We start from the raw sequence: 26,135 nt of genomic DNA, 5'->3' as shown, positions 1-26,135 counted from the left end.
ACAAGACATCTAGCAACATCTGCTACATGAATCTGGCCTCTGACTGCCGAGGATTATTGATTGATTATGGATAGAACACAATTACACTGTGTTAGAACAGCCTCCTGCTCCATCTACTGTCATGAAAGTATGCTTCCTTCTGCAACAGCAGTCCTTAGCTGGTACCCTGACCTTTGGTGCTGGATATCGCTGGGCTGACTTGCAGCAGGCTGCTGCTGTTTGATCTGGCGGAGTCTCCTTTTGCAGCTTCTTAGTTGTACAACCTCTGCTGTTGATGTAGCTGAAGATTTGAGATGAATCTAAAAGACACAGCTTTACTTTAGTGCTTTGGGGAAGCGCAAGAGCTGAATGTCCGACATGATGTACTTTCAGAGGGACCTATTTGTCAGGAAATTCATGTGCGGCACTTTCTAAGGATTCTAAAGCCAAGCCAAATGGCTTGGAGTCCATCAGGTTTTGAAAATCCTGGCTGCTGTCTTTAAAATCACTCAGGGGATACAATAAAAAAGGCAAGCACGTTTAGCACACAGCGAAGACACAGCAGTCTGGCCTCATGCGAGTGTTACCTGCACATTCTGGGTTGTCTTCATTGAAATTGATTGCAAAATCATGAGAGACCTGCAGAGAAATGCAAAGAAGAGAAAAAGGCTGTAGTCAGAAAAATTATTCCTAGAGGACTTGCAGTTAAACCCCCTTTACATTATTCCTGTGTTAAACCAGAGACCTTGCAAGCTTCCAGCCACTAAATGTGAAATAGAATCCCTGCTGGAACTCCCCACAGGAATAAAGTAATGAAACTGGAATCACATTTGTCAATAACAATAAACCCAAGAAAAAAAATAGCACAAATTAAAGCCACCCAAGTACATGAGGAATCACATAAATACGGTGTCAGGATTGGGCTACCGATGCCAGGCACAGAAGACAGATCCATTGCTGAGCTTTAAATGCCACCTCTCCCTCGCTCAGCATCTTGGATTGCAGCAGAAAGCAGGCTGTGAGAGAGCACTGACAGTGGAAGCTCGGGCCCCTTTTGAATCCTGAACTCACTTGTGTGAACAGTTCCTCATTTGAAGGCCATGGGAGTACTGGGAAAATAAGTTATTCTCCAAAGAGATTACGGAAGTCACCTGGACCCACTCTGAAATGATAATGTAAGAGATCTAAGGGGTCTGAGCTGGTCAGGAAGTGACATTAGGGTGGGAGGAAATGAATACTCCGGTCTCTCTGTCTCTCTACATCTGGCTGTAATAAGATACTACAGAGCTATTTTTAAAGAGGAATGAATAAAAAAAGTTGCTGCTTTTCGACTAAAGCAATGTATGGTATCTTTAGTGGTCTGGGAAAGTAATACACAGCTTCTGTATGAACAACTAATGGAAGGCAATGGAAAAAGGTTTGTGGTTTCCCCTATCTGTCACTTAGAGATCTGCATCCACAGCACAAATCCGTTGGGACTGAAGCTTTCCTCAGACGCTCTTTTCTGGTTTTAAGGGTTGGTCTTGCCTGCATTTCTGTCCAGATTCCGTTTTGCCCCATTTGATCACCGAGAAGCCTTGATTCTTTTTAGTCTTAATTTTCCTGTTTTCCCTTAAATTGTCCTGAATGAGGCCCAACTTTTGTCTTCCAATTCACAAGGTGTATGTATATATACATATATATTTAAGCAGGCGATTTGTGAAATCTAAAGTTGAACTCAGGTATTTAATCCCAAATTCATGAAAGCATTTATATAGCTAACTCCAATGAGCATCTGAGACTTCATAGATGTCTGCAGGACCTTCAAAAGTACCAACAGTCCTAGTCATACGGAAAGCAACCTATTTACTCCCTGTACAATGGAACCTGGATTATTTGCAGAAAGAGATTTATTCGTTGGGTGATGCTGGTTTGTTTGCTAGTTTAGATGACTTGAGAGCACAGTATTGGGAAATGGTCTATGACTGATGGAACCGCAGATCAAATACATGATTGCATTGATGCTTCTGTAAAAGCAAAGTGGTATATGGTAAAATGGTAAACAAACAGTAAATGGGGCTGTTCAGCCTGGAGAAGAGAAGCTGCGTGGAGACCTCAGAGCAGCTTCCAGTGTCTGAAGGGGGCTACAAGGATGCTGGAGAGGGACTCTTCATCAGGGACTGTAGTGACAGGACAAGGGGTGATGGGTTCAAACTGAAACAGGGGAAGTTCAGGTTAGATCTAAGGCAGAAGCTCTTCCCTGTGAGGGTGCTGAGGCGCTGGCACAGGGTGCCCAGAGAAGCTGTGGCTGCCCCATCCCTGGCAGTGTTCAAGGCCAGGTTGGATGGGGCTTGGAGCAACCTGCTCTAGTGTGAGGTGTCCCTGCCTGTGACAGGGGGTTGGAACTGGATGATCTTAAGGTCCTTTCCAATCCAAACCATTCTGTGACTATGACTCTAAGTTGGCTAACTACTGCCAACTTAATTTCCCCCTCATATGCTGACTTTGCTCACACGGTGAAGCAAAGCATTACTTATTAAGAGGTTAAATGAAGCAGGATTTCTGTCATGATGGGAAAGTGAAGGAAAAACTCACTGAAGAGTCTGCAACCCTTCAGCCCAGCCAGGAAACTGGTATGTCTACACCAGGCAACGCTGCCTCTGTACAGAGGGTTTGATGTGGCCCATTCAGGCTACCCCACTTGAAAGAAAATGCAGGAAGTCACCTCCTGTGTTCCTTGCTGAGCAGGCACAGAAGAGCAGAGCTGTCAGCTACGCTTCAGAGGTGCTCCAGAGCCCTTTTGTCTGGCTGCTCTATGTGTCTCTTGGTACGCTCTGCCCAGCTGGTATCTGCCACTCTCATAACCAGCTGCAGGCCAAAGGTAATTGCAGCTGTCAAGAGCAATTATGTGAGTTCTCACTCATTATGATTTTGTTGTTGCTGAATAGCCTTTCTTCTTCCTTTAGACTCGCTGTATTTTATATTAGCTGTATCCCAGAGCAAGAAGGATGGCGATGCATGTTTATCACTGGTTCTCCCATGCCTCTTCAGTGATTTTATGTCTTTATTCCAAATGCATTTGACATTACAGCTAAAGGAGCATCACAGTTCTTTCCCAGAGCTATGAATACAGTATCTTAATTTCACGTGCAAGCAGGGGCTTGATGCTTTTGACGCTATACTTCCTTCAGGATTGCACTATGCAAACAATTTATGTGGTTCTGAGCTATGGCACCCAGGCCAGTATCTAAGGAAAATGCAGCTAACAGTTCAGGCCAAAAAGGAAAGCCCAAGCCTAGTTAAGTGTGCACAATGATCCAGAAATTAATACTGCCTGAGCAATGGCTGCTATCCACCCAAAGCAAGTGGCCTTCACTCATCGCCATCCTGATGCACCAAGAACAGTGTTAAAATGCATCCTGAAGGCAGGACAGGAAACACAGTGGATGTGCAGAAGTATTGGCTTGTTTCCTATGCTCTCTGAATGCTCTATCATGACTTAAACAAGATTTAAGTGTGATGTGAAGGAGAGAAGCTCTCTGAGCAGCTCCATGATGGTTCCCAAACAGGAAATCATCACCTGAGGCAAGCCAACATGACACAGCCCTCGTGCACGCTTAGAACCAATAAACTAGTGGGGAAAAGGGGGCAGAAGTGTGAACATCTGAGATGCTGAAGGCTGGGAAATCCTCAGGTGAAAGAAGACACTTGGCTGTTCAGCAGCAAGCATGTTTCTGTATAATCTACTAGGGTGGCTTGTATGAGGGATCAATCTAGCAGTCAGGAAACCAGGAATATGTCCAGTCACGCCAACACAGAATGACTGCTTTACTTTGTAAAGAACTGCAGACCGTGGTCTGCGGTGGATGTCAGCTTCACAGTAAGAACTGTCCTGACAAAACTGATTGTGTCATGGACCCTGGATTAAGTTTGGGATAGGTAGCTGACCCTCTGCTCAGCCCTCCTACTCTTAACATCAGTCCCTAAAATCTATCCATAAGAGGAAAGGAAAGAGAAATTCAGGACTGCAGAGGTGATCATCGTGCCAACCCTGGCATTACCTGGGTTGCTGCGCAGAACACCACTCAAACCCTCTAAGGACATTTACTTGCACTTGGCTGTGTATCAATCTTTTCCCTCTGCAGGACTCCAGATAAATTATTTAGCAGATACCATCATGGATATGGGATTAAATCACAGCTGTGCTGGAACTTCCTGCCCCAAACCCGTGATATTTGTCAGGTAATTTCTTCCAGCTTTTAACAAGCAAAGTAAGTAGCTCTACGATACATCATGATGCAGAGGACAGCAGTGTTCCTGAGGATACACCAACTAAGCAAAGAGTCTAAAAGACTTGTGCTAAGGCAGATTGTAAGTTTCTTTTTGCCACTGTACAACACCTCCATTGCCTGTACATACACAGTGACAAGCACCAGCATACAGAAAGGCAGCTGTTTGTCAATGTGATGACCTTTACAAGAATCAGAACCATACTTCCATGTGCTCATGACCAGGTTAGTAGAAAAGTCACCTTGATTTAACATAGCAGGTAACTTCCTTGCCTTGTATTGGAATGGAATGAGATTCAGTCTCATAGCATGGCCCTTGCTAAAGAGGTTTCTAATTAAGGCTGAAGGGAAAGAGGATTTCCAAATTCATGAGAATATTTGAGATGGAAAGCTTTTGGACTATGAAAGGGCATTTTATTTAAGTTGCATCAAAACTTGTTATAGAATCATACACTAATAGAATGGTTAGGGTTGAAAAGGAACTTAAGATCATATTGTTCTATTCTGGCCTTCACATTTTTGTTAAACCCCTTTTACTCTACATGAACTTCAATTTTTTTCCTATAAAAAGCTGCTTTGAAACCAAGTTTTTGATTCATTTTGATGCCTATGGATGCCTGAATTCTGAAAATCAGTGACCCTTTCTTCTAGATTGTTCAATCACAAAATTATAGAATCCCAGACTGGTTTGGGTTGGAAAGGACCTCAAGATCATCCAGTTCCAACCCTCTGCCTGTGTCAGCCAAGACTCTGTCCAACCTGGCCTTGAACACCGCCAGAGATGGGGCAGCCACAGCTTCTCTGGGCACCCTGTGCCAGCGCCTCAGCACCCTCACAGGGAAGAACTTCTGCCTTAGATCTAACCTGAACTTCCCCTGCTTCAGTTTAAACCGTTCCCCCTTATTGTGCCACTACAGTCCCTAATGAAGAGTCCCTCTCCAGCATCCCTGTAGGCCCCCTTAAACTAACCACCCTGTCCCAAATAGCTCCAGCTTTCCATAAACCTCGATGGTGATGGTCCTGGGACTACTTGACAAAATCTGACCAACTCAGGCATGTTTAGGAATGCTTTCTTACTAATTTAAGCCAAGGCTGTCAAAACTCCATGAACAACAGATGCATACAAGTGTAAATGCTGAGATGCGCAATGTTGAGCACTTACCTAGGAATAAATTGAACACTATTAAGCCACTGCCAGTCTGAAAATGAAATATGGGATGCCTGCATATTTTGCAGGAGCTTAGACACTAACATTTAAAGAACCATTGCTCAAAATCTGTTATTTTCAGAATGCTCATTAATCAAACAGTTTGGAAGCGGACAGCTTGCCATCTTTGGCTAAGACCACATTGTAGACATTTCTGCTTGGCCAAGCTTGGCCATTTGTTTTCCCTTCTACTTGATTTGTGGGCACGTTGTCCAGTTTTCATGTCTAAATTCAAGTTGATTGGATAAGATGACAAATTCTGCTTTTTTCCCTTGGTCTGTTACACGTCCTTCTGGTTTGCATATACTTTTTGCCTTCAAGCTCCTGGAAAGTGCAGGAATCAGTGCAGGAAAGACCACAGTGTTTTTCGAGTCCCTTACCTGTCCAGCAAACCAGACAGTGCAGCATCATAAAGATGCTGTCCTGTTTGTGTAACCGCAGTGAGGTTCAAACCAGCAACTCTTCCCAGCATAAGCACTGAAAGAAGCTTTCATTAAAGATGCAGAAATAACCAAGACTGTCTTAAAACAAACCGCAAGTTGTTTTTTACCTCCTCAGGTGTCAACCTGCAGTTCTTCTTTAGAAGACTGCCTTACTGGCAATACACCTGCCAAGGGGCTGTCACAACTCAAGCTTTCTTTTCATTTTAGCAGGAAGTTTTGTGCTGCTGTGTGGTTTTTCAGTTCCCCTGAGTTCTGCCCGCTAAGAAATAAGCCTTTGGTTCAGCTTTCTTTCCTCCTCTTCACTGTGAACTTCTGCAGCAGTGTCTGAGTCTGTATTATCTGCCACCTCTTCACTTTACATCAGGCTTCTCAGATACTTCTCGATGCAGAAAGGAAGTGATGGGTTGGAGACACTCCTGTGCAATAACCAACATGTTCTGCAAGTTTCATGTCATAGAAACTCAAGAGGGGAATATTGCTCTCTGAGGTTTACTTAGATCAAGGAGCAGGGTGATGTATTTGTCAGGGCTTGGGAAAAGAAGATTGTATTGCCGAGCATTAGATGAAAGATCTCTAGACTGATGACGAGCATTATATATGGCATTTCTTGCTTCCTTCACTCCCACAGGTTCCTTATGCCACTAAGAAACTGCTGTTTTTCTGCTAACAGATGAAGTGTTTCATTTGGAGCTGAGCTGAAGGAAAATAAAGTCAGCATAACATAGTGGTGTGCTCTTGAAATGGGAATTCTGTAGCAAGTGTGTATGAAAACATGATTTATAGGGGGATCAACCTCAAGAGGTTCATAAAGAGCCTGCAGAGGTGGATACTGATACCGTGCTGAAGTGCTAATGTATAATGGTGTGTATTTTTCCATGGGGAATAATAGTTGGCATAGCAAACGTTGCTTTTCTCGTAGCATGTAAAGAGATGTGACGAGAGTGGAATCTCATTAAACAGACAGGTAGATATCCTCCAGCATCTATCCCAGCCTATTAGTGGGAGCTCAAGACAGTATAAACCCAAGGCACTGGTTTGACAACAATGCAGATGGAGACCTTTCTCCTGTGTGGTGTAGCACGCCAAGGAGACCTTGGCAAGAAAATGCAGAGCTATGGCCAGCCTGAAAGCAGTGACTTTCAGCTGATCCTAAATAGCAATGTTAGCACTGATTCCTGATGGACAGTGAGTTACAGGCCTCATTTTTCTAAAGCTGGTGACCAAACATGACATAAATTAGACCTGAATCTACTCTGTCTACTGCTTTTATCAGGCTGCTTTCCTCTGGCCTTCCCTCACTGTGTTACTGCTATGCATACATACAGTGGTCAGCTTTCATTTAGACCTTTAAGGGAGCTATGTTGCTTAAGTTGTGTGGAGGCTCTCACGGTTACTTAGAAACCCTTGGCAGTGGGAGTCAGTTCTACAACCCCTGCAATTTGTTGTTACTGGAAGAAATGAAAGAGGAGCTGCTGGTGTGCAGAGGCCAATGTGCCGTGGGCAGGTTAGATCATCTCATGAGGACTGGAAGCTCAAAAGCAGACACCGAATTAAAATGAAAAGCTGATGAATCCACATGATGGGTACAGAACTTAGAGTTCTTATAATGATTCAACCGACATTTGAGGATGTGAACTATTAGTTGTGACACTGCTGCCATTTAAAACAAAAGATGTGTATGACCTGTAATACCTTTGACTGAAAACATCAGAAGAACATTTGAATAGCATGAGATCTGCAGCGGGGATGTTTTTGCAGCAGAAGGTAAGAAGGGGAGACAAGTTCAGTCTTTGTTGCTTTTAACTGTACCAGTTTCTTCCATATTTCCTATTCATCTTGTCTGTGTTCCACATGAAACGCCAACCACTGCTGGCTTTAAATTAACTTTCTGATACCTGCGTAGACTGAATTACTAAAGGACTTGCAGGTTTATTGGTTTTGATGCATTAAAGCATCATGATGAGGCTTCACTCTCTTAGAGGATGTATCTTTCAATTCAGAAGTGCAGCCAAGCCAAGCAGGAACATGCAAATGTTGATACAGCTTAAGAAGCCAGATACTTCTATGGACTGTGTAGAGTATCACAGGGAGGGATTAAACAATAGCACAGATGACTTAATTCCTCATTCAGTTCCATCTGGATGCTAGACACCAAGCTAATTATTTGTCCCCATGTCCAGCACAAAGCATGGACTCTAGGCCACTCACTGAACCACATCTTCCAAACCTGGGTTCTGCCAAAACAGGGCTCATGAGTCTTCAAAATATGCTTGGCAAGTTCTCTTACCAGACCAGCATCCATTAACAAAGCTCTGCCAAGCCCATGACGTATTCTGGATGTAACACAAGTCTAGCCTTGATTTCTGGTTTCAATGAGGTTATCACTGGGTGAGAAAGCCAGACAAATGGAAACAAGCAGTAGGAGCTGTTCCCCCTAACCCCTGTCCTGCACTGAACCATTTCTCGCTTATTTCGTGTCTCATACACCAAGGAAATAAGGAAATGTCATAAATGCACCTACTTTGTATTCCGGGGGTATCCTTGCTCCAAATCCAAAGGCTGGGAACATTTTGTCACTGGAAAAGAAAAAACCAAAAGCCAGGAGTTCCCACAGAGAAATGCATTTTGTTACAACCAGCACTTTTTCTCCTGTTAAGTATTCATCCAAAATGCAAAGCAGCACAACAGTACAGAAACGGCTTTTAAGTCTGGAGTGTTACATGGCAGACTGGAAAGGCATCAGCTCAGAGGAGGAGGAGTGTGTGCTGACCAGATGGGGGAGTGAAATGGGAGATTTTTCAGGTGAACTCCTCTTATTTTGGGGAAGTTACAATCATTTGGAGAATCCCGAGGGATCAAGATTTCTTGCGCTTCACCCACAAATGCAATAACAGGTCTGTGTTATGCACTCTTCTGGCTGCAGCATGAGAATGAGTTGTCTTAACAGCCTTGTAACCACATTTACTTCCTATAAATACGGATGTGCTCCCCAGCTCAGAAAACAGGTGTAGAGGAGACATGACTCTAATTACAAGTGTTGGCAAACTTGGGCTCTTACAGTTGTCCAGGTGCGGAAGAGACTTCCTAAAGCAGCTGAAAGAGACAATTCACACCCCAAACCTGCACGTTCTGTAAAGCTTGCCACCTGCATCTGTAGTAGTTCCACTAAAACATCAGATTGGTTTCATTAGGCACAGGTTGGCTGATAACCTAACCAATGCTGTGGCAGGGTCAGTTGGCTTTCAGACACTACAGTGAAGCTGTTCAACCCACGTTAGGTCTGTAGAGACAAAGATTCCCTAATTCAGAGAACCTGAAAACGTTGAGACTGTTGAAACCCCTTCAGAAACGCACTAATGTCTCACACAGCCCACGTGCTGTCAAGCTGCCTCTTCCCAGATGGCAAAGTGGAAAACAACAAGCTGTAAGGAATGTCTCGTCCCTGAGTCAGCAAAGCACTTGATCACACACTTGAGGTTAACAATTCCCCCAAGCATATGCTTAACTCTAAACACATCCTGAAGCCACTGAACTGTACTCCAATCAAACCCCTCAAAGGTTTACCCTGTTCTGCTTACAAAGGTTCCAGGGCCCTTGGAAAAGTTGAGTTCCTATTACCATTATTGGCACTTTCCAAAATTCCAAGAGAGGACAGCAGCTTCAGTGTTCTTTGTGTAGTTCAAGACATTGCCACTCCAAGTATCAACTGAGTAATTCGCTTCCCAGACATACTCAACAAAGATAATAGCACCCACTACAGCTGCTGGGTTATTCTGTCTGGTGTGAAGGGCACCATGGTATTTCTGATATAAGGTAAAGAAAAATGGAAGGGTTTAAAAGACAGCAGAAATAAGCAGGCTCCCCCATACCCACATTAGAGTGACCATGAGATACAGAGATATTGAGCAGCTCCTTGGGAAACAGTGCTGACTGACATCTGATGGTTTAGCTCTCACAGCTGTTGTCCTGCTACAAAATGAGCTGCTGCATAAATCTTGGGAGCACAATTCTGTGTACCACATATTGCACGGTGTGACAGTGAGTTTCTTCCTTTCCAAAGGAAGACTAACATCATTTGCATGGTAATTTGCATGTCAGAAACGAAGTAATTGCTGACATTTGATGCTAATGGCCTGCTGATGGACTTCTCTTGGATTCAAGGCTCCTGGAAGTGGGGAAGCCCTTATAAATAGATGTAGAGCTCCCTTAAAGGGCAAGAAAGAAGAGGCCATTAGAAAAGAATCCGAGGGGAGAAAAATCTTGTTTTACATCAATAATTAAGCATGGTTGAATTAGAAAATCAAACCCTGTGGCTCTGCAAGCTAACCGATTTTGGTCAAGAGCAAACAAAGACTACAGAAGAAATTTACTTAGGTAGAATGTAAGTGTCTAAATTCAATAAAGCAACCTAAAAACCTGATGCTGGCAGCAGCTCCCCAACCTGGGAGACGCCTAAACCCATACAGTGCATTTGTACTGCAATGTTTCTTGAGTGTAAACAAGTGTAGCACTCTCCTACCTGCAGCTCCATCTTGTGCTCTGCAGCAACTGAGAGGCAGCACCCAGAGAACCTTACCATCACAGTCAGGATACCTGCCTTTATATCTGAATCTCCTGTATCTCCTTGAGCAAGTGCTAGTTACTGCTGCTATTGCCTTGTGAAAGGGTAAAGCTTGATCATGTACACCCTCAAGATGGGATTCCATGTGGCTTCTTTTTAAAGGGAGAGCAGGGGTACCCTGGAGTGTGCTCCTGTGCTTAGTACCTTCTCTTGCCTCACTCGGGAGCTCCACACTCTCCTTAGGAAGCTCCTAAATTTTCCAGAATTTGGGTACTCTGGTATTTTGATTCAAGCTGCTGGGATCAAGAATTTAACTTCCATGTGCTCCCATGAAACCTTTAAGGTAAGAAGGGAACCTTTTGATTATCATAGAATCATAGAATGCTTTGGGTTGGAAAGGACCTTAGAATTGTCCACTTCCAACCCCCTGTCACAGGCAGGGACACCTCACACCAGACCAGATTGCTCCAAGCCCCATCCAACCTGGCCTTGAACACTGCCAGGGATGGGGCAGCCACAGCTGCTCTGGGCACCCTGTGCCAGCGCCTCAGCACCCTCACAGGGAAGAACTTCTGCCTTAGATCTAACCTGAACTTCCCCTGTTTCAGTTTGAACCCATCACCCCTTGTCCTATCACTGCAGTCCCTGAAGTCCCTCTCCAGCATCCTTGTAGCCTCCTTCAGGCACTGGAGGATGCTCTGAGGTATCACTCATGACATCCCACGTATAAAAAAGGTAAGTATGTTATTCCCTCACCACACCTTGTAACTTGTGTCTGACAAGAATAAACCAGAATTTTAATGCAAGCAATGCTTTGTCCATCACACAGAGCAAGGGTTTTAGCTCATACAAAGGTCTCACTCTTCAGGAAGTATGCAGTTTATTTTACAGAGTAACCCTCTCGAGTCTTCCCCTTCCTCCCTCACTTTGTCATATGAGAAAAATCCCAGCAGCTGAGCCCACTGCCCTCGTTCTGCTTATCCTGTACCACTGAGGCACATCAGGGGAAAAGCTGTGACCCAGAAGGGCAGCCAAGAACTCTCTGGCTTCCAGGACAATCCCTTATGGTACAGAGGCATGACTAGAGCTGTTCTACCAGACCCAGGGCTATCCTAGCAGCTTGCAGCACAAAGCAGAGCAGCTTCCCAGCTTCTGGAAGCTATGTTAAGGCTTAGGCCATCCAGGGACTGAAACTACAGTCAGAAAATGAAAAGAAGGTTTCCTCCTGACTCAAGGATAAATTGCATGCACCAGAGCTTCCAGCCCTGTTTCCTAACCAGACATTTTAGTAGGAAAGGGATCTGCTGTAATGACATTTCCTCCTTTGTAATTGAAACTCACTCAAAAGGAGAAAAGTGAGAACCAGTTTTCTTTTCCTTTGTGTTGTTTGCTCAAGGCACTTGGGCTTCATTTATACCAGGAAACAGGCCTGGGACCCTGGGTGCAGCACTGAGACATGACTATAGGCATGGTCTGTTAGCACTCTCCCAACTATACCTGTTAACACTGATATAGTGCTTGGTCCTGCCAACCAGCAGTCTCCAGATACTTTCCAGGACAGTGCTGGGGACAGCTGTGCTTGAGACCACTCCCAGATGGCACTTTGGGCACCACCAGTTTGTGCTGGGAGGAAGAAAGCTGAGATACAAGGACATGGGCAGTGTCACGCCCTTGGCCTCAGGCCACATCAGGTTTAAACCTAGACAGTCCTTGGCACATGCACCGTCCTGCTGGAGATAGATAGCTAAAGAGACAGGAGAGAGACACAGAAGTGGAAAACCAAGCTGGTTCTGTAAAACCTGGAATTTACAATGTCAGGTGAGTAAAAGAGGACCATGACTTGGCAGCATCTTTATTCACGTCCAGGTCACGTTTGATGTTCTTTGTTTTACACAGGTTACCTTGAAAACAAAAACTTGGCCTAATCTTCACAAAGCTGAAGAACCTGACGTGAAGATCAAGAAAGCTGAGGCATCAGGCTTTGACTTTCATACCTGGTTGTGTTAAGGCCATATGTACTCATGCAAGTGTGGATGCATATGGCTTCTGGTGCTTCTTCCAGTCAAACAGGCATGTATTACTGAAAGATACTAAAGACTGAGCAGACAGATCTAGGTTATACCCGAAGGATAAAATCAAGGAGGGGGTTCAGGTTCAGTGTTCATATTGGTAAATGTGAATTAACGCACACAGAAAGGGAAGTGTCAGGACTTCTGCACAGAAATGCAACCAGCTAAAGACCCTCAATAACCTCAACTATAATGTGATGTATAGGAGAAAATAAATTCCAAAAGTATCTCACATTATCCATCTGGAACATTGCTCAGTTTTAGTCACCCATCCTTCAAGCTAACTAGTGGGAACAGAGGAAGTGCAATGACAAATCAGTACATTAATAGGAGTGGAAGGGAGAGCTGTACTGCACAGACAGGAAAAGAGATGGATAGAGGCGATAGTAAGGCTTTGTACATTAGCACATTGATACCTTTTTCTGTTTCACTAGGAAGCCTGATGTAAGCGGAAGGCAAGAAATATGTTTCTAATAAAGGCACTGGTGCCCTTTGACATGTAGTGTCACTGAAAGCTGGAGTTCAGCTTTACTCTGAGAAAGATTTGCTAGTCCTAACAAGAAGGAGGCGAGTTCAGATAACACTGTCACTGAGTGAATTTAATTAGTCGAGACATTAGAGAGTCTCTTGGAGCTGCTGGTGTAGATGATGCTGGAGCTAGAGAGCCATGTATTCACCAGTGTGGCAATACCTGTATTCAGAAAGGGAAACACGAGCTGCCAGGACTGTGCTCTCTGAAAATGGGTTTCTTTTTTAAAATCTGAATGGGGAATCTAAATTCTTAATTGTATGGAGTAAATGTAGGAGGGAAATGAAGGCCTAAGTTATTCTACGCCATTTATTCATTCTGAAAGGTGAAGTGCTAGCTAGCCACTTACAACAGGTTGGTTGGGACTCATTTTACTGATGCTCATGTAAGCCCTTTGGTACGTAACTATAGAGATACTTACCTTTAAGCTCCTGAAGTCAGTCATCTATCCAAATGCAGCAATTGGTATAGATGCTACTGAACTGGCCTGGGAGAACCACAGCACGAAAACCTGCTCACTTCATGCTAGAGCAACACAGTACCTTTAGCAGTACTAATGATGCAGTGAATGGGGGAAAAGAAGCATGGTGTGGGGAGAAAGAACCCATTTTTAGTTTCACATGATCAAGAGTCTGAAGTTTACAGCTCTCTGAAATTCTTTCAAGGAATACACCTGACTAGAATCCCTGGATATTGAGCTGTCACTTGTAATTTTGATTTTGGGTCAGAATTACCAGGGGGATGTTTCTAAAGTCCTATGCTGGATGCAGCAAAATCAATTCCTACGCCTTTCACTTTTAATTCCAATCTTAAAAGAATAAACTGTGGATCTGCTCTGCTCCACATACTTTTCCCGGGATGAAATCTGATGTTTTTCCTCTGTTAGAAAGAAATTTCAAATTGCCAAAATAAAAGGGATTTTTGTGTCTGTTACACATGTAATTGAATAATGCGTGAATGAGAGGAGGGGGAGAAGAAAGGGGAGGGAACAAAGAAGGAGGAGGAAGGAAAGCAGAGAGAGGATGGGGAAAGGAAAAGAAGTAAACAGCAAATGCCACAGCCAAAATAGAGTTATCTCTAAACTCAATTAAAATTGTAATCTTTCATGTTCAGGGAGCAAAGTGGAAGAATATGAGCTGAATTAAGTGTTTCTTTTCTAAAGCAGATGAATGAATCATGTTCCTGAGTGTATTATTTAGTACTTATCTGAGAAGGGCTTGATGCCACTAAATTCTGAATCATAACAGCTTACAGGGCTTAGCAGCACTTCCAAAGAAAACACAGAAATCACTTGAAATATTTAAACATTTTCAGTTCCTGCTTTGCAAGCAGAGCTGGGTAAATAAAGGATATGAGCTACATGATGATATAAAAGTAAGTGGAAGGGACCAGAGCCCATCCGCTTCACCCCCTGCACTCCTGCAACCTGTGCTCCTCCAGGACAGGATGGGGTAGAGCCAGGCTGTGGTCCAGCTCTCAGCCTGCCCCAGTCAGAGTCAGAAAGGCTGCAAGAGTTCACCATCAGCAGTGTTTTCTCCCCCCTACCCCAATCTGTATTCTTGTCTGGGGGACCATTATGCTGGTCCCATGCTTTCACTGTGTGGTCTGATGCAACCACATCTCTGGTTTTGGCCAGGGTACTGTGTGTTTAATCAAACCTGCACTGTACCTAACAAGGCTTGGCATCCAGTCCATAATGCACAGTGATTTTTAATGGAGCAGCAAGAATGAACCGATTATCGTACATCTTGTTCACAAGAGAGAGCTGGGAGCATGCAAATCAATGGTAGATCACTGCAACAGCTACAGTGTTTGGTCTGTCACAATCAGAGACACTACACAATCATGTGCAAAATCCTGGCATCAAAATTAATTTGCTATCTTTAATTACAGCTCTTAATCACCTATGGAGAGCTGGAATCTGCTGAGTACTGAGAAACAAATACTGTCATGTAATTGGGACTCAAGAATATGAGGGAATACCTGTCTCACCTGCGAGGGAATAGGTAATGAAGCAGGGGAATACAAATTCCTTGAAGCTAACCACTGAAAGGCATCAACTCATGAAATAACTAACAAAGCCAAATCAAGGCACAACGGATTTAAACTTCCCCTTGCTAACATTGGAAAGAATGGCAGAAGAAGGTCTGCAGGGTAAAAATACCAAGCGAACTCAGAAATCCCTAGACTGGGGAAAAGTAAATACCCACAGAAAACAAAAAGTCATCAGAACCCGAGGGGAGAGTAGGTAAAGCAAAATGAAATGGCAGTGAGATACATCACTGGCTAGCAGGCTAGCCTAATAAAATGGCACACTCAGAAAAGCGAGGCAAAATGTCAAGCTTCCCTGCAAAATGACAAATAAAATTGCAGTGACCTGATTTATACCTACATGAATGACTCAATTCAGTAGAAAGTATCTTGAAAAAGAAATAGGACTTTGTTAGGTAAGAATAAACTAGGGAAGGGGATGCTGTGAGATGCTACAGAGATCTGTATTTAACTTCTCAAACCAGACACCAGACAGTCCCGTGTCTGTTAAGGGGCTGCACATCTGTCCCTCTACCTCCCAAAATCTTAACTCTGCAGTGAACTGGCATGTCTGTGGGATCATGTATGGGAAATCATATGGGATGATCCTGTGGGATCACCACTGAAAAGGTCATTCTCACACAGACTGTAATCTCAGATGTCTAAAACTTGACATGACTTGAAGATGACACTGCAGGCAGCAGGTTGAAGGACTCCATCACGTAAGGTGCAGATTGTGAAGAGCAAGCCAAACAGTGGTGAAACTGCTGAAACGCAAGTGTTTCAGGTTTCAGGGTGGACTGCAGTAAGCAACCACAAGCACAAAAGCTGTGCTATGTACACACATAATTTTGTCCTTTTTTGTGACTTACAGTGGGAAGAGTTTGGGTCAGAGACCTTCCTCTGCAACAATGTTCTATCAGAAAATACCTATAAGGGGTGTGCTGGGAAGAGGGGAATACAGGACTATGTTGGCATATGTATGCAGGGAGGTGCCGGGAGAGGAATTTCTCATCAAATACTCTCAAGACACAAATGAGCTTTCTAGGATGCGCAGGATAAAACTGTTATAATAGAGATTATGTTGTGATTTAATGTGACCAAATGAGCTGTTGAGGTAATTTTACCAAAATCAAAATGACATTAAGTCAAAACACAGAACACTATCAAAACAAGTTAGAGCAAAATCGCAAGTGAAATATACTGATGATTAAATATGCAGGCAGGCATTACTGAATACGCAGGAGGAAATGGGGGACTGCCCTCCTCTGTTCATCTGATGATTTGGAATGTCAGATCAAGGTTAATTTCACAAGGATTTGGAGGGGATAGTAAGACAGTAAATGAAACTTAACTTGCAAGAGCTGCCTACTCTTAACTGAGAGCAATGTGACTGTTAAGGTCAAGTCAGGCAAAAGGTGTTTCCTTTCTGTAAAGGAGGAAATGTGCATGAGAAGATTTAAAACATGGTGTTCATTTACTCAACAGATGGGTTTCCAAACGGAATTAAGTTGCTTCTCAGCTATATGGTAACATAATGATGTGGATGACTAGAACAGTTGTATCCTTAACAGCGCACGGAGGAAATCCATGCTTCTGCAGTTGCGACAATGGTTGTGTTGACTAAAGATGTACCTGATCAGTATCAGATGGCACCAGTGAAAATGGCAAAATAAATTGCTATCTCCTTACTTATTAATACTTACTTATTTACACAGATGTCTAGTCTCTACAGCAGTTGGTGGCATGCAGTTTCACACAAAGCTTGTAGGGTTTTATACTTCAAATACTTCTCTTCAGAAAGAAACACTGACAGAGAAATCTCAATGGTACCAGTCTGCACAGCCCCAGAGAAGTGTTAACTCCTGCACAGAACAAAGCTTTTCCCCAGGGGAGATTTCAGGCTGAATTGAGACACAGTAAAGGCTGCACAGAAAAGCCACACAGAAGGTTCAGATTTTGATGGATGTACTAGCTGACAAAATAAAGCAGGTGTCTGAAAAGTATGTGGAGGAAGCAGTGGTTTTGCTAAGAAACTTCAAATAGATTGCTTGTGACTGACACACTGACATAGGAACTGAGTTCCTGGAACAAGAGGCAGCACAAACAGCAAACAAAGATGTGCAGTCCTCAACGTAAGGACATGGAGCTGTTGGAGCAAGTCCAGAGGAGGCCACAAGGATGGTCAGAGGCTGGAGCACCTCTCATACAAAGACAGGCTGAGAACATTGGGGCTGTTCAGCCTGGAGAAGAGAAGCTGCGTGGAGACATCGGAGCAGCTTCCAGTGTCTGAAGGGGGCTACAAGGATGCTGGAGAGGGATGCTTCATCAGGGACCATAGCAATAGGACAAGGGGTGATGGGTTCAAACTGAAACAGGGGAAGTTCAGGTTAGATATAAGGAGGAAGTTCTTCCCTGTGAGGGTGCTGAGGCGCTGGCACAGGGTGCCCAGAGAAGTGGTGAATGCCCCATCTCTGGCAGTGTTCAAGGCCAGGTTGGATGGGGCTTGGATGACATGGTCTAGCGTGAGATGTTCCTGCCCAAGGCAGGCGGTTGGAACTGGATGATCTTAAGGTCCTTTCCAACCCAAACCAGTCTGGAAGTCTACGATTCTATGAAAACTTGGTAAGGGAAAAGGCAGAGCTGTAAGAATTGACAGTATCTGTCCAGATAAAGGGCCTGAGATATATAGAAAAGCAACTGGTATGAAGTCACCTACCCAACACAGTTGTTGTACTAGACTAATACTCCTGTACTGATTCTTGGTCTAAAAAGTGGTGACTGTAGAGACTCCTGTGTGGCAGCAGTCTGCAAATAGAGGTTCTGCAAAAGTAAATACTAAATATGTATATGTACACATGATGTAATCGTGCCAGCCCGGGTCCTCAGCAGTTCAATCCAGGGACTTTCAACCCAGTTTGGTGACTGGAAGTATTATGAATTCCTTTCTACCAATGCAGTTCTAGTCCTGGGTTTTCCAAACACTTCAGAGTATCTTTACCCACACCTGACATTAACAAACATAAATGACAAGTGTTTCTATATAGGTACTTATTTTTCTTCTGTTGTATGTTTATGCAAGTTTGGTCCTGTTTAAGCACTAAATGGAAAAATTCATGTCTTTTTCCCCATGGGCTTTTAAACTTATTTGGAGATGCTGATCAGCTTTTTTGCTTGACAGACTCCAGAAAGGTTGTTTCTGTAATTAAAGTGATAAAGAGAGATGCTTAATAATTAAGCCTACTTTTCTTTACTGATCTGCATGGGTAGACTAAATTTCAACATCGGGATTTGATGAAATATTTAATATCACATATATTCTGGGCATCATTCTTTCACCCCAGTCTTAGTGAACTATTTGTTATGATTATACTACTCTCTCAACCTAAGCAAGTTTCTGCTTTTCCCCTTGTGTCTGGCAAAATTACCTCCAGGTATTTAATTCAGATCCCTCCAGCCAAGGGAACTCTCTGAGTCTTCATCCACAAACCCAGCCATAGCTTCAGCTTGAATAACCTGTTAAGTAATTCTTGGGGATGAGGCTCTGATGAATATAGCAGGCTGCAAGACGTAAACTTTGGGATCTGTTTTCCACCTAAAGCCTCAATCCAAAAATCAGCAGGTAGGCACAAACTGATCTTTGTATCTGGGACCAACTGCACTGATTTATGTATGACTTCCGTAACATATACTGCACTCGGCATACCTTACCTTCTTTCCCCTGCCTGACTGCCCTCTGCTGGGTATGTCAGGACATGTGTTTCTGGGACATGGATCTTTCAACTGACTTAGTTTTTCCCCTTAGATATACGCTGAAAGGGATGTGCTGGACTGGGAACCCCGGCCTTTTATTTTCTCCCTTCATTTTTAGCCTTGTTAGTTTTTAAGTGCTCCTTATTGAATGAGCAAAGGAAGGTTTTAGATACGGTTTCAATCAAGTGAACGTACTTGCTCGGGCCTAAAACAGGGAAGAAGAAATCATACTGAGGAATTTCTGCATCTAGTCAGTTACTGAATCAATCCATTGACTGCAGAAGCTGATGCTGGAACTCAGAATGACTTCAGGACTTTGGTGGAATGTGGCCCAGTTTTCAAACATTCACTCCTAAGTATTTTACAGAGCTCAGTGCAGAAATGCTTTCTGTGCTTTGCAGCAATAATGTACTCTTTGCTTATTAGGAGCCTTTGGGGATGTTGCTAGATAAGTGTGTTTTACACAAGCAGTTTACTTAACAGATGATCTCAGTGTGAGTATCAGCTCCTTGACTATTTAGAGTTAAGGAAGCTATTGCCTAAATGAGAAAGGACATTAGTGTCAGGAAACAGATAAGAGTTTCTCTTCCATGTGTTTCAAGGGCTCTTGGAAATAAAACAAAAATCCACAGTCACTTGAAGAGTGAATGGACACAGAGATTTCAAATCATTAGGAAATAATTCTTGAATACAAACATAATGAAGCTCAATTTTAGGACATAATTTTACAGAGGTATGTAGAATCATGAGCTGAGTGATTCTGATCTACATAGACCAGAACAGGGATGGCCCGTCAAGAAGGGGAAGTTCCACAAATAATAATGCAGCAAAAGCTTTAAAGTATTTGATAAATGATACATCTAACCTTCGTCTTTTTCAAGGTACGAGTAATGATTTGACCACATAAAAGCTGATTCTCACGCATTTGTGAGCGCTTTTTATTAAGCCAGGGCTGAACTCTGACTGTATGCAAGTATAGAACTGTGTAAAAATTAATCATAAAGATCATCCAGGAGGCACTGAACATTTGAGTGTGGGGCAGACACTTATTAATAAAGTTCAAAGTCAGTAAAACTCTTAACTCCATCTCAGTACCATCTATATTTTGTATAATACTTCAGTGTTTGCTTAAGTCAGGGTGAATTCAATGGGATTAGATAATAAACTTTAGTGTCCTGCTGAATAAGAACAGAGGTTTTAATGCAAAGATAAATATTTAATGTAATATAATGAGATCCTTAATAAGCAGAAGAGAAAGGAAAGCTACTAACTGCAGAAATCAGATCTCAAACTGAGGAGCAGATTGGCAAGTCTTGCCAGACTTACAATATCATCATTAAAGCCTGTAATAAAGTAAGATCAGCATGGAAGTATGGCTTTAGCATTGTGTGCAGGTAACACCATTTATCCTTATAAACAAACTATTTACATTTCTTTGCCAGAGAGAGCAATCACTGCAGAAGGAAAGATGAGCTACAGGAAAGAGTCTTGTCAATGGGCATGTATACGTGCTGAGGGCACATCCCGCTGCAGACGTGTTCTTCCCCGCTGTTACTCATCCTCCCACAGAGCTTCCACATCCCTGCCAAATGCCTCTGTTTCCTTTTGATGGAAGCCAGGATGTGTGAAGGGGAAAGGAGAAGAGGTAGGACAGGTAATGTCCAGACCATGGTGAGAGGAAATGTTCCCTTATTCCCAAGTTTAGCTACAGGATTCTCTGGCACAGAGAGCTAGGTGTAACACCGTCCGCCTTAAGTATACTTGCTAACTCACTGTTCACAACAAGGATTAGGGGATATACACCCATTTGGTAGTGATTGGACTTGATGATCTTGAAGGTATTTATACCCTAGTTGATTCTATGACTTGATTCTAACTGATTTTTCAGGATCCTTGCTAGGCTGATATTTGCTGGTCATCAGAAACACCGGATTTGACTTCTGATCCAAAGAACTCAATATTGAAATTACTGAGGTAAAGAATTAATAAGGAATGATACCGAAACAGATCCTTTTAATATTAAACACTTCAGTACCTAATGATTTTTCACCATTTCCATCTGTTTCTTCATGATACAAAAAGGTGGAGTAGACTTGCTCAATTTCAAGGTAAAATTCTATCGAGTGATGTAATTCTTAATAAAAAAGAAAGCTTGTGGAAAGGTTTCAATGGAAATATATATGACTATGTATGTATTTTATATATACACATATATATAATATGCTTCATGAGGCCATGTTTAAACATTCACGAGTCATTTATCCTTTAGATATCTTTTACCATTTTAGAGCCTAGTTCTGTAAAGTAATGAATGTTTCTCCTTCCTTTATGATCCATTGCTGCTGTTGCTTAGCCACTGATTATATCACACACAAACTTTATCTTCTCTCTTACGACAAATGTTATAGCCTGAAACAATTGCACCATATAGATAAAGCATTAAGAGTTTTGTGCAGGTGAAGAGCTCTTCCATTTCCCATACCACGATCAGATTGGCCTATTCCTACAGGACTGCAGCACTTCTACAATGAGAATAATAACCACCCTCTATTTCTCATTCTCTGACTATTGCTGATGAAAGAATGAATTGCATTCTTTCACACTTCACTATACAGAACGGAGCTGTTCATTTAACTGTTTCAGGAATCTCTGAACCATACAGATAAATGGGCTTGTGGATGAGCAGGGATTGTTCCACTGTATCAGAGGATGTGAGCAGCACTTAATTTGGAGCACTGATTACTTACAGATACATTATGCTAGGCTGATACATACAGAAACCTAGATGATGAGAAGATTTTGATTGACTGGCAGAGCTAACTAGGCTATATCAAAGAAAATGTCGGATGTTGAGTGTAGTTGCTCTCTATATTACTTGCCAATCCAATTCCTCCCAAATTACAAATACATTTGAATGTATCTAATTACAGCAGTATTTTAAGTAATAGCCACAGGCTTCCTCTGCCCCTAAATATTCAGAGCAGTCTTTACTTTTGTAAGTGTAGCAAAAGTACTACTGGAATGCAAAACGCACTGCAAACAACAGATATTACTTCATTTCAACTATTCTTTCCTTTGATGTAATACATTAATCCCGAGACCCAAAGAAAACCACTCCATTTTCCTTAATTTGGATTGAAATCAGGCAGTTTTGCCTATTTGAGATAACTGGTGGGCACAAACCATACAACTCCAGTAAGAGCAACGCCATCTTTGTGGTCTCGTATTTTTATCTTATTGAAGTCTTGCCCCTGTGCAAATGATGACACTGTGGCTCTAAACCTCTTAACAGCCCTTACGCTCAACAGGTCCCTCTCTTATCTCTTCTGCCTGATCTTAACCTGGAAACAGCAATCCTACTCCAGTACCTGAAGCACAACTGGCCTCACTGGAGCAGTTATGGACCTGTGCCACATTTCACGTTCTTAACTGAATTTGAAACTCTCTTTTAAGCTGTATCTACAGAAGATTTGCTTTATATATAGGTTGTTTATGCTTGTGTGTCGCAAGGCTGTCACTAAACAGAACTACACAGGACCTGTAGATTATTTTCTGTCAAGGTTTGCTCTTCTTCATTTCCCCTTCAGAGAACTTACAGCTCTCATTTCCAGCTTGCTGGATTCAAACCTGCAAGTCCAGAGAAAAGGTCCTCACTTCACATTTCACTCAGAAAGCACTGACCATGTTGAATCCACTGCCCATGGGAATATATTTACAGTGTCACAACTTGAGAGCACGTACGGGCCAAACACGTGCCACAAAGATGACATTTCCCCTGGGAAAAGGAATTCTGGCTTCTGTTCAGCCCTAGTTCATAGCTCATACAACCTTATTTGCACTGATGAGCATCAATAGGCTTTTCTCAGCACAATAGATCTGGATGATGCTGATGATTTCATTTGAAAAATGACTGGCCATGATTGTTTGAGATGATTGGTATATGCTATATTGAGAGAAGAATCCTGATTTGGGCTTCATATCCCATACACTAGGGACTGCATCATTTTCTTACAAAATATACCTCATGATAAAAGAATCTATGTGCATAAACCAGCCCTTTTTATTCCTTTCCCTATTCTAAAGTGAATTAATCCTCTGAATTACTGCTAGTAATTATTACATTACTGGATAATCACCGAGGAGTTATCAACTCACAATAAAATATTCATTTTCTCAGACTCACTAAGTTTGACAATCAAATTCTTATAGAAATTAGATCAGGGCCGTATTTTCCTCATTCTTCTTTAAGAAGACATTTCATTACCATGCAAATGGAAGTGCCTCTGAGCAGGCTAATAGGTATACGTGACATGTAACATGCAAACCAGGGTATTAAGTCACTCCACAATGTACACAGAAAGTATAATTCAGATGTGACTGGAAGTCCCATCGGTTTCGTGAGCTCTGCTATTTACACAAGGCAAAGTGGTGGGTGGATGACTACTGCATGTGCAAAGGCTAGAAAGAGTAATTGCATGAGATACTCTGCCTCATCCACAAAGAACAAACACTGAAAGGAAATGCACTTGGTAATTACATTAATAATGGGCAATTAATTTGACAGAAGCAAGCAGCCTCTTTGGAAATACATAATGTAATCAAAGCATATGTGGCCCAATTACTTGCATTTGTTTTCTTATTTAAAGGCATGCTGTGTGCACACACTACCACTAACTTTTAATACTTATTCTAGAAGAGACTGTAATATTCAACAGGCCAGGAGAACGCTGAAAAAGACCACATGTTTACTACTAAGAACAGACATGGACACTGAGCAGTTTAGGCAACTAAAGATTCACCTTCAAACCCAACATCTCAGGAACGTGTTTGTGTGGGGACGGCACAGAACCAGACTCCCACCTGTATCAGAAAGGATGCTATCAGCATCTGCAAAGCAGGCTTCAAGTTTAACACACTTGAAAAATCAACTCAAGCATGCAATTTTGGCATGTGAATACAAACCTGAAACTTAACAAACAACAGCCAAACAGCCAAGAACTGGGATTTTCATTACCATGAAGCTAATCTAAACCCATTATCACTCTCAAAAGTATGTTAAGGCAGACTGATCTTTCTGACATGCAGCTGTTTCTCTTAAGTGACTCAACATGGAGCTACTGGCAGCAGGCAGTCATTGGTTTCACACCATGAAAACACTTTCTAAAGACAATTCTGTTATCAAATGGGGTTATTTACCTGTCATAGTCTTGGCAAATCTCCCCAACAGCTACCAACGCTTTCAAGTACTCATTGGGTTGATAGGGGTGGATGTAGTGCAGTGAGCAGCTGTTCCTAGGATCACCATTTGATGCAGTGAAATCTATAGCTACCTGGAAAAGAAGAAAAGACAATGTGTTGTGGAGCTCCTCTGGGCCTAAGTATACCCACACCAACCATGTATCTTTACCAGAAAAGGTCTCTGACTGCCTTAAAGGTAATTTTATGGTGTGCTTCATCCAATTTTGATCAGGACAGCATTGATAAATATACTGAAAAGTAAAGGACAGCTTATCTAATATAAAATGGCATAGACGGGCAAAAATTAACTGCATTATTATTCCATGTGGTAAATTATGTTCTAATACAAATGAATGAAAACAACTATCTTTAGGTTCTCATGCTTAATTAAACTATTCCAGGTCAGGTGATGTTCAGGACATAAAAGCTTTGCAGCGAAAATGCCCTGAGAGAGTTAGAAGTCCTACTAAAACCATAAATCAGAACATCTTTGCTATTTTAAGCCTTATTGCGTCTGTAGTAATAGTAGTAGATACTGCTTGCTTCTTTGGGGTTGTACATCTAAGTATTAAATAACAAACCCTCCCAATTTCATAGATGATAGCAAGCTTAAAGGTGAGCTGCAGGGTAAAACTGACTCCTGCACAGATTACTGTGTTGAAAAGGTTTACAGAAGATTGAGGGAAGTATTCAACGTGAAAGCAAACATTAATGAATCCTCTTAAAATTCATTTCTCCGTATTAAAATGCTCTATATACTTCTCACAGAAGATATACTCTGGCATGCATCCTTCTGTGATATGACTGTCATGGACCAGAAAGCCCTCTTCTGAATTTGCGATACCACCTTCTAGGAGTTCCTAAAGGAAGCACAAAGAAACCCAAAGGGTTTCATGAAGGGCACAAAGCTATTTATAAACTTCCTTATGACTTTGTCTAATGTCTTCCTCGAAAAATCCCCATTATACCTGGACATTCAATAGCCAAATGCACAGAGTTCAGTTTTCTAGTGCAGTTGACAGCTAAGGGCATTGCTGAAGGCTGCAAAAAGAACTCTGAAGTCCCAGCTTGCCCCTGCATATGTGCAGCTTCCCCAGCTGCAGCTTCTGATTGGCACAGGAAGATTATTTTATGCAGCTATAAAATGAAAACGGAACATGGAATTTTGATTTTCCCTTAAAAAAAGGAAACAAACGAAACAGTCCTCTGGAAACTGACTTCGTCTTGCTAAAAACTAAAAGGGAAAAACAGAATCACAGAATAGTTAGGGCTGGAAAAGACCTTAAGATCATCCAGTTCCAACCCCCCTGCCATGGGCAGGGACACCTCACACTAAACCATATCACCCAAGGCCTCGTCCAACCTGGTCTTGAACACTGCCAATCATCCTGTGTCAACCCAACATGGCTTTTCCCCACTGTTCCTGGTTTTCCACCTCGAACTCTGAAACTGAAGAGAAGCATTTTTCACAGGGCTCTGGTTAGCTTGGAAATCCCTTCATCACCTTGATGAACTATGAACCTCACCACATTTCAGTCAGGAGACAGGAGCTTGATTTGGCTTGCAAATAAGTCTTTCAGCTCTGTTTCCCTACTCACTGCTCATGCACTGAAGCAGAGAGCCTGTTTTCCACATCAATCTTTCCTCCCCAAATGACAGCTTGATTGAACATGAGTAAATCAACGGGAAAGCTCTCCTGTTCTCCCTTGCATGCATGTACGTAAGAAAGCAAGCAGTGGTTTGTGAAACCTAAGCTAAATCCACAGACACTTGTATGGATTAGCTTAGTTTTGGGACACTTCCTAACAAATCTTAGCCAAGGTGTGCATGCTGTCTTAAAAGGATGCATATTTCTTCCTTCATGGCTGTTAGCCAGGGCTAAATGCTTTTGATCTGACACCAAGAGAACAGTGTAGGTATAAGAAGCAGGTTTCATGAGCTTGAAGAAACATCTGTGGCTTGGGTTTGGGAAAGGAAAAGCTCTCCTCAGAACAAGCTTCCTCTTTGGAAATGGTCCTTGTAGTCAAGATCTGCTGAAAGGCAAAAAAAATGCCCTC

At 42.4% G+C, this 26,135-nt stretch overlaps 1 protein-coding gene across 1 annotated transcript in view; it reads right to left on the bottom strand.

Moving 5' to 3' along the window:
* Window positions 1-26,135, bottom strand: part of CPNE4 (copine 4) — a 221,920-nt gene that overhangs the window by 11,750 nt on the left and 184,035 nt on the right. The window contains exons 11-13 of the mRNA XM_057431321.1: window positions 24,037-24,170; window positions 8,419-8,473; window positions 567-618 (exon numbers count right to left, since the gene is read on the bottom strand). Of these exons, the coding sequence (XP_057287304.1) occupies window positions 567-618; window positions 8,419-8,473; window positions 24,037-24,170 (241 nt within the window). The remainder of the gene's footprint in view (window positions 1-566; window positions 619-8,418; window positions 8,474-24,036; window positions 24,171-26,135) is intronic.

This window comes from Pezoporus wallicus, unplaced genomic scaffold, assembly GCF_028554395.1.
Source record: "Pezoporus wallicus isolate ANWC-B61680 ecotype Strahan unplaced genomic scaffold, APGP_CSIRO_Pwel_v1 scaffold_11491, whole genome shotgun sequence".
NCBI lineage: Eukaryota > Metazoa > Chordata > Aves > Psittaciformes > Psittacidae > Pezoporus > Pezoporus wallicus.
This window is presented reverse-complemented; position numbering and strand designations above follow the sequence as displayed.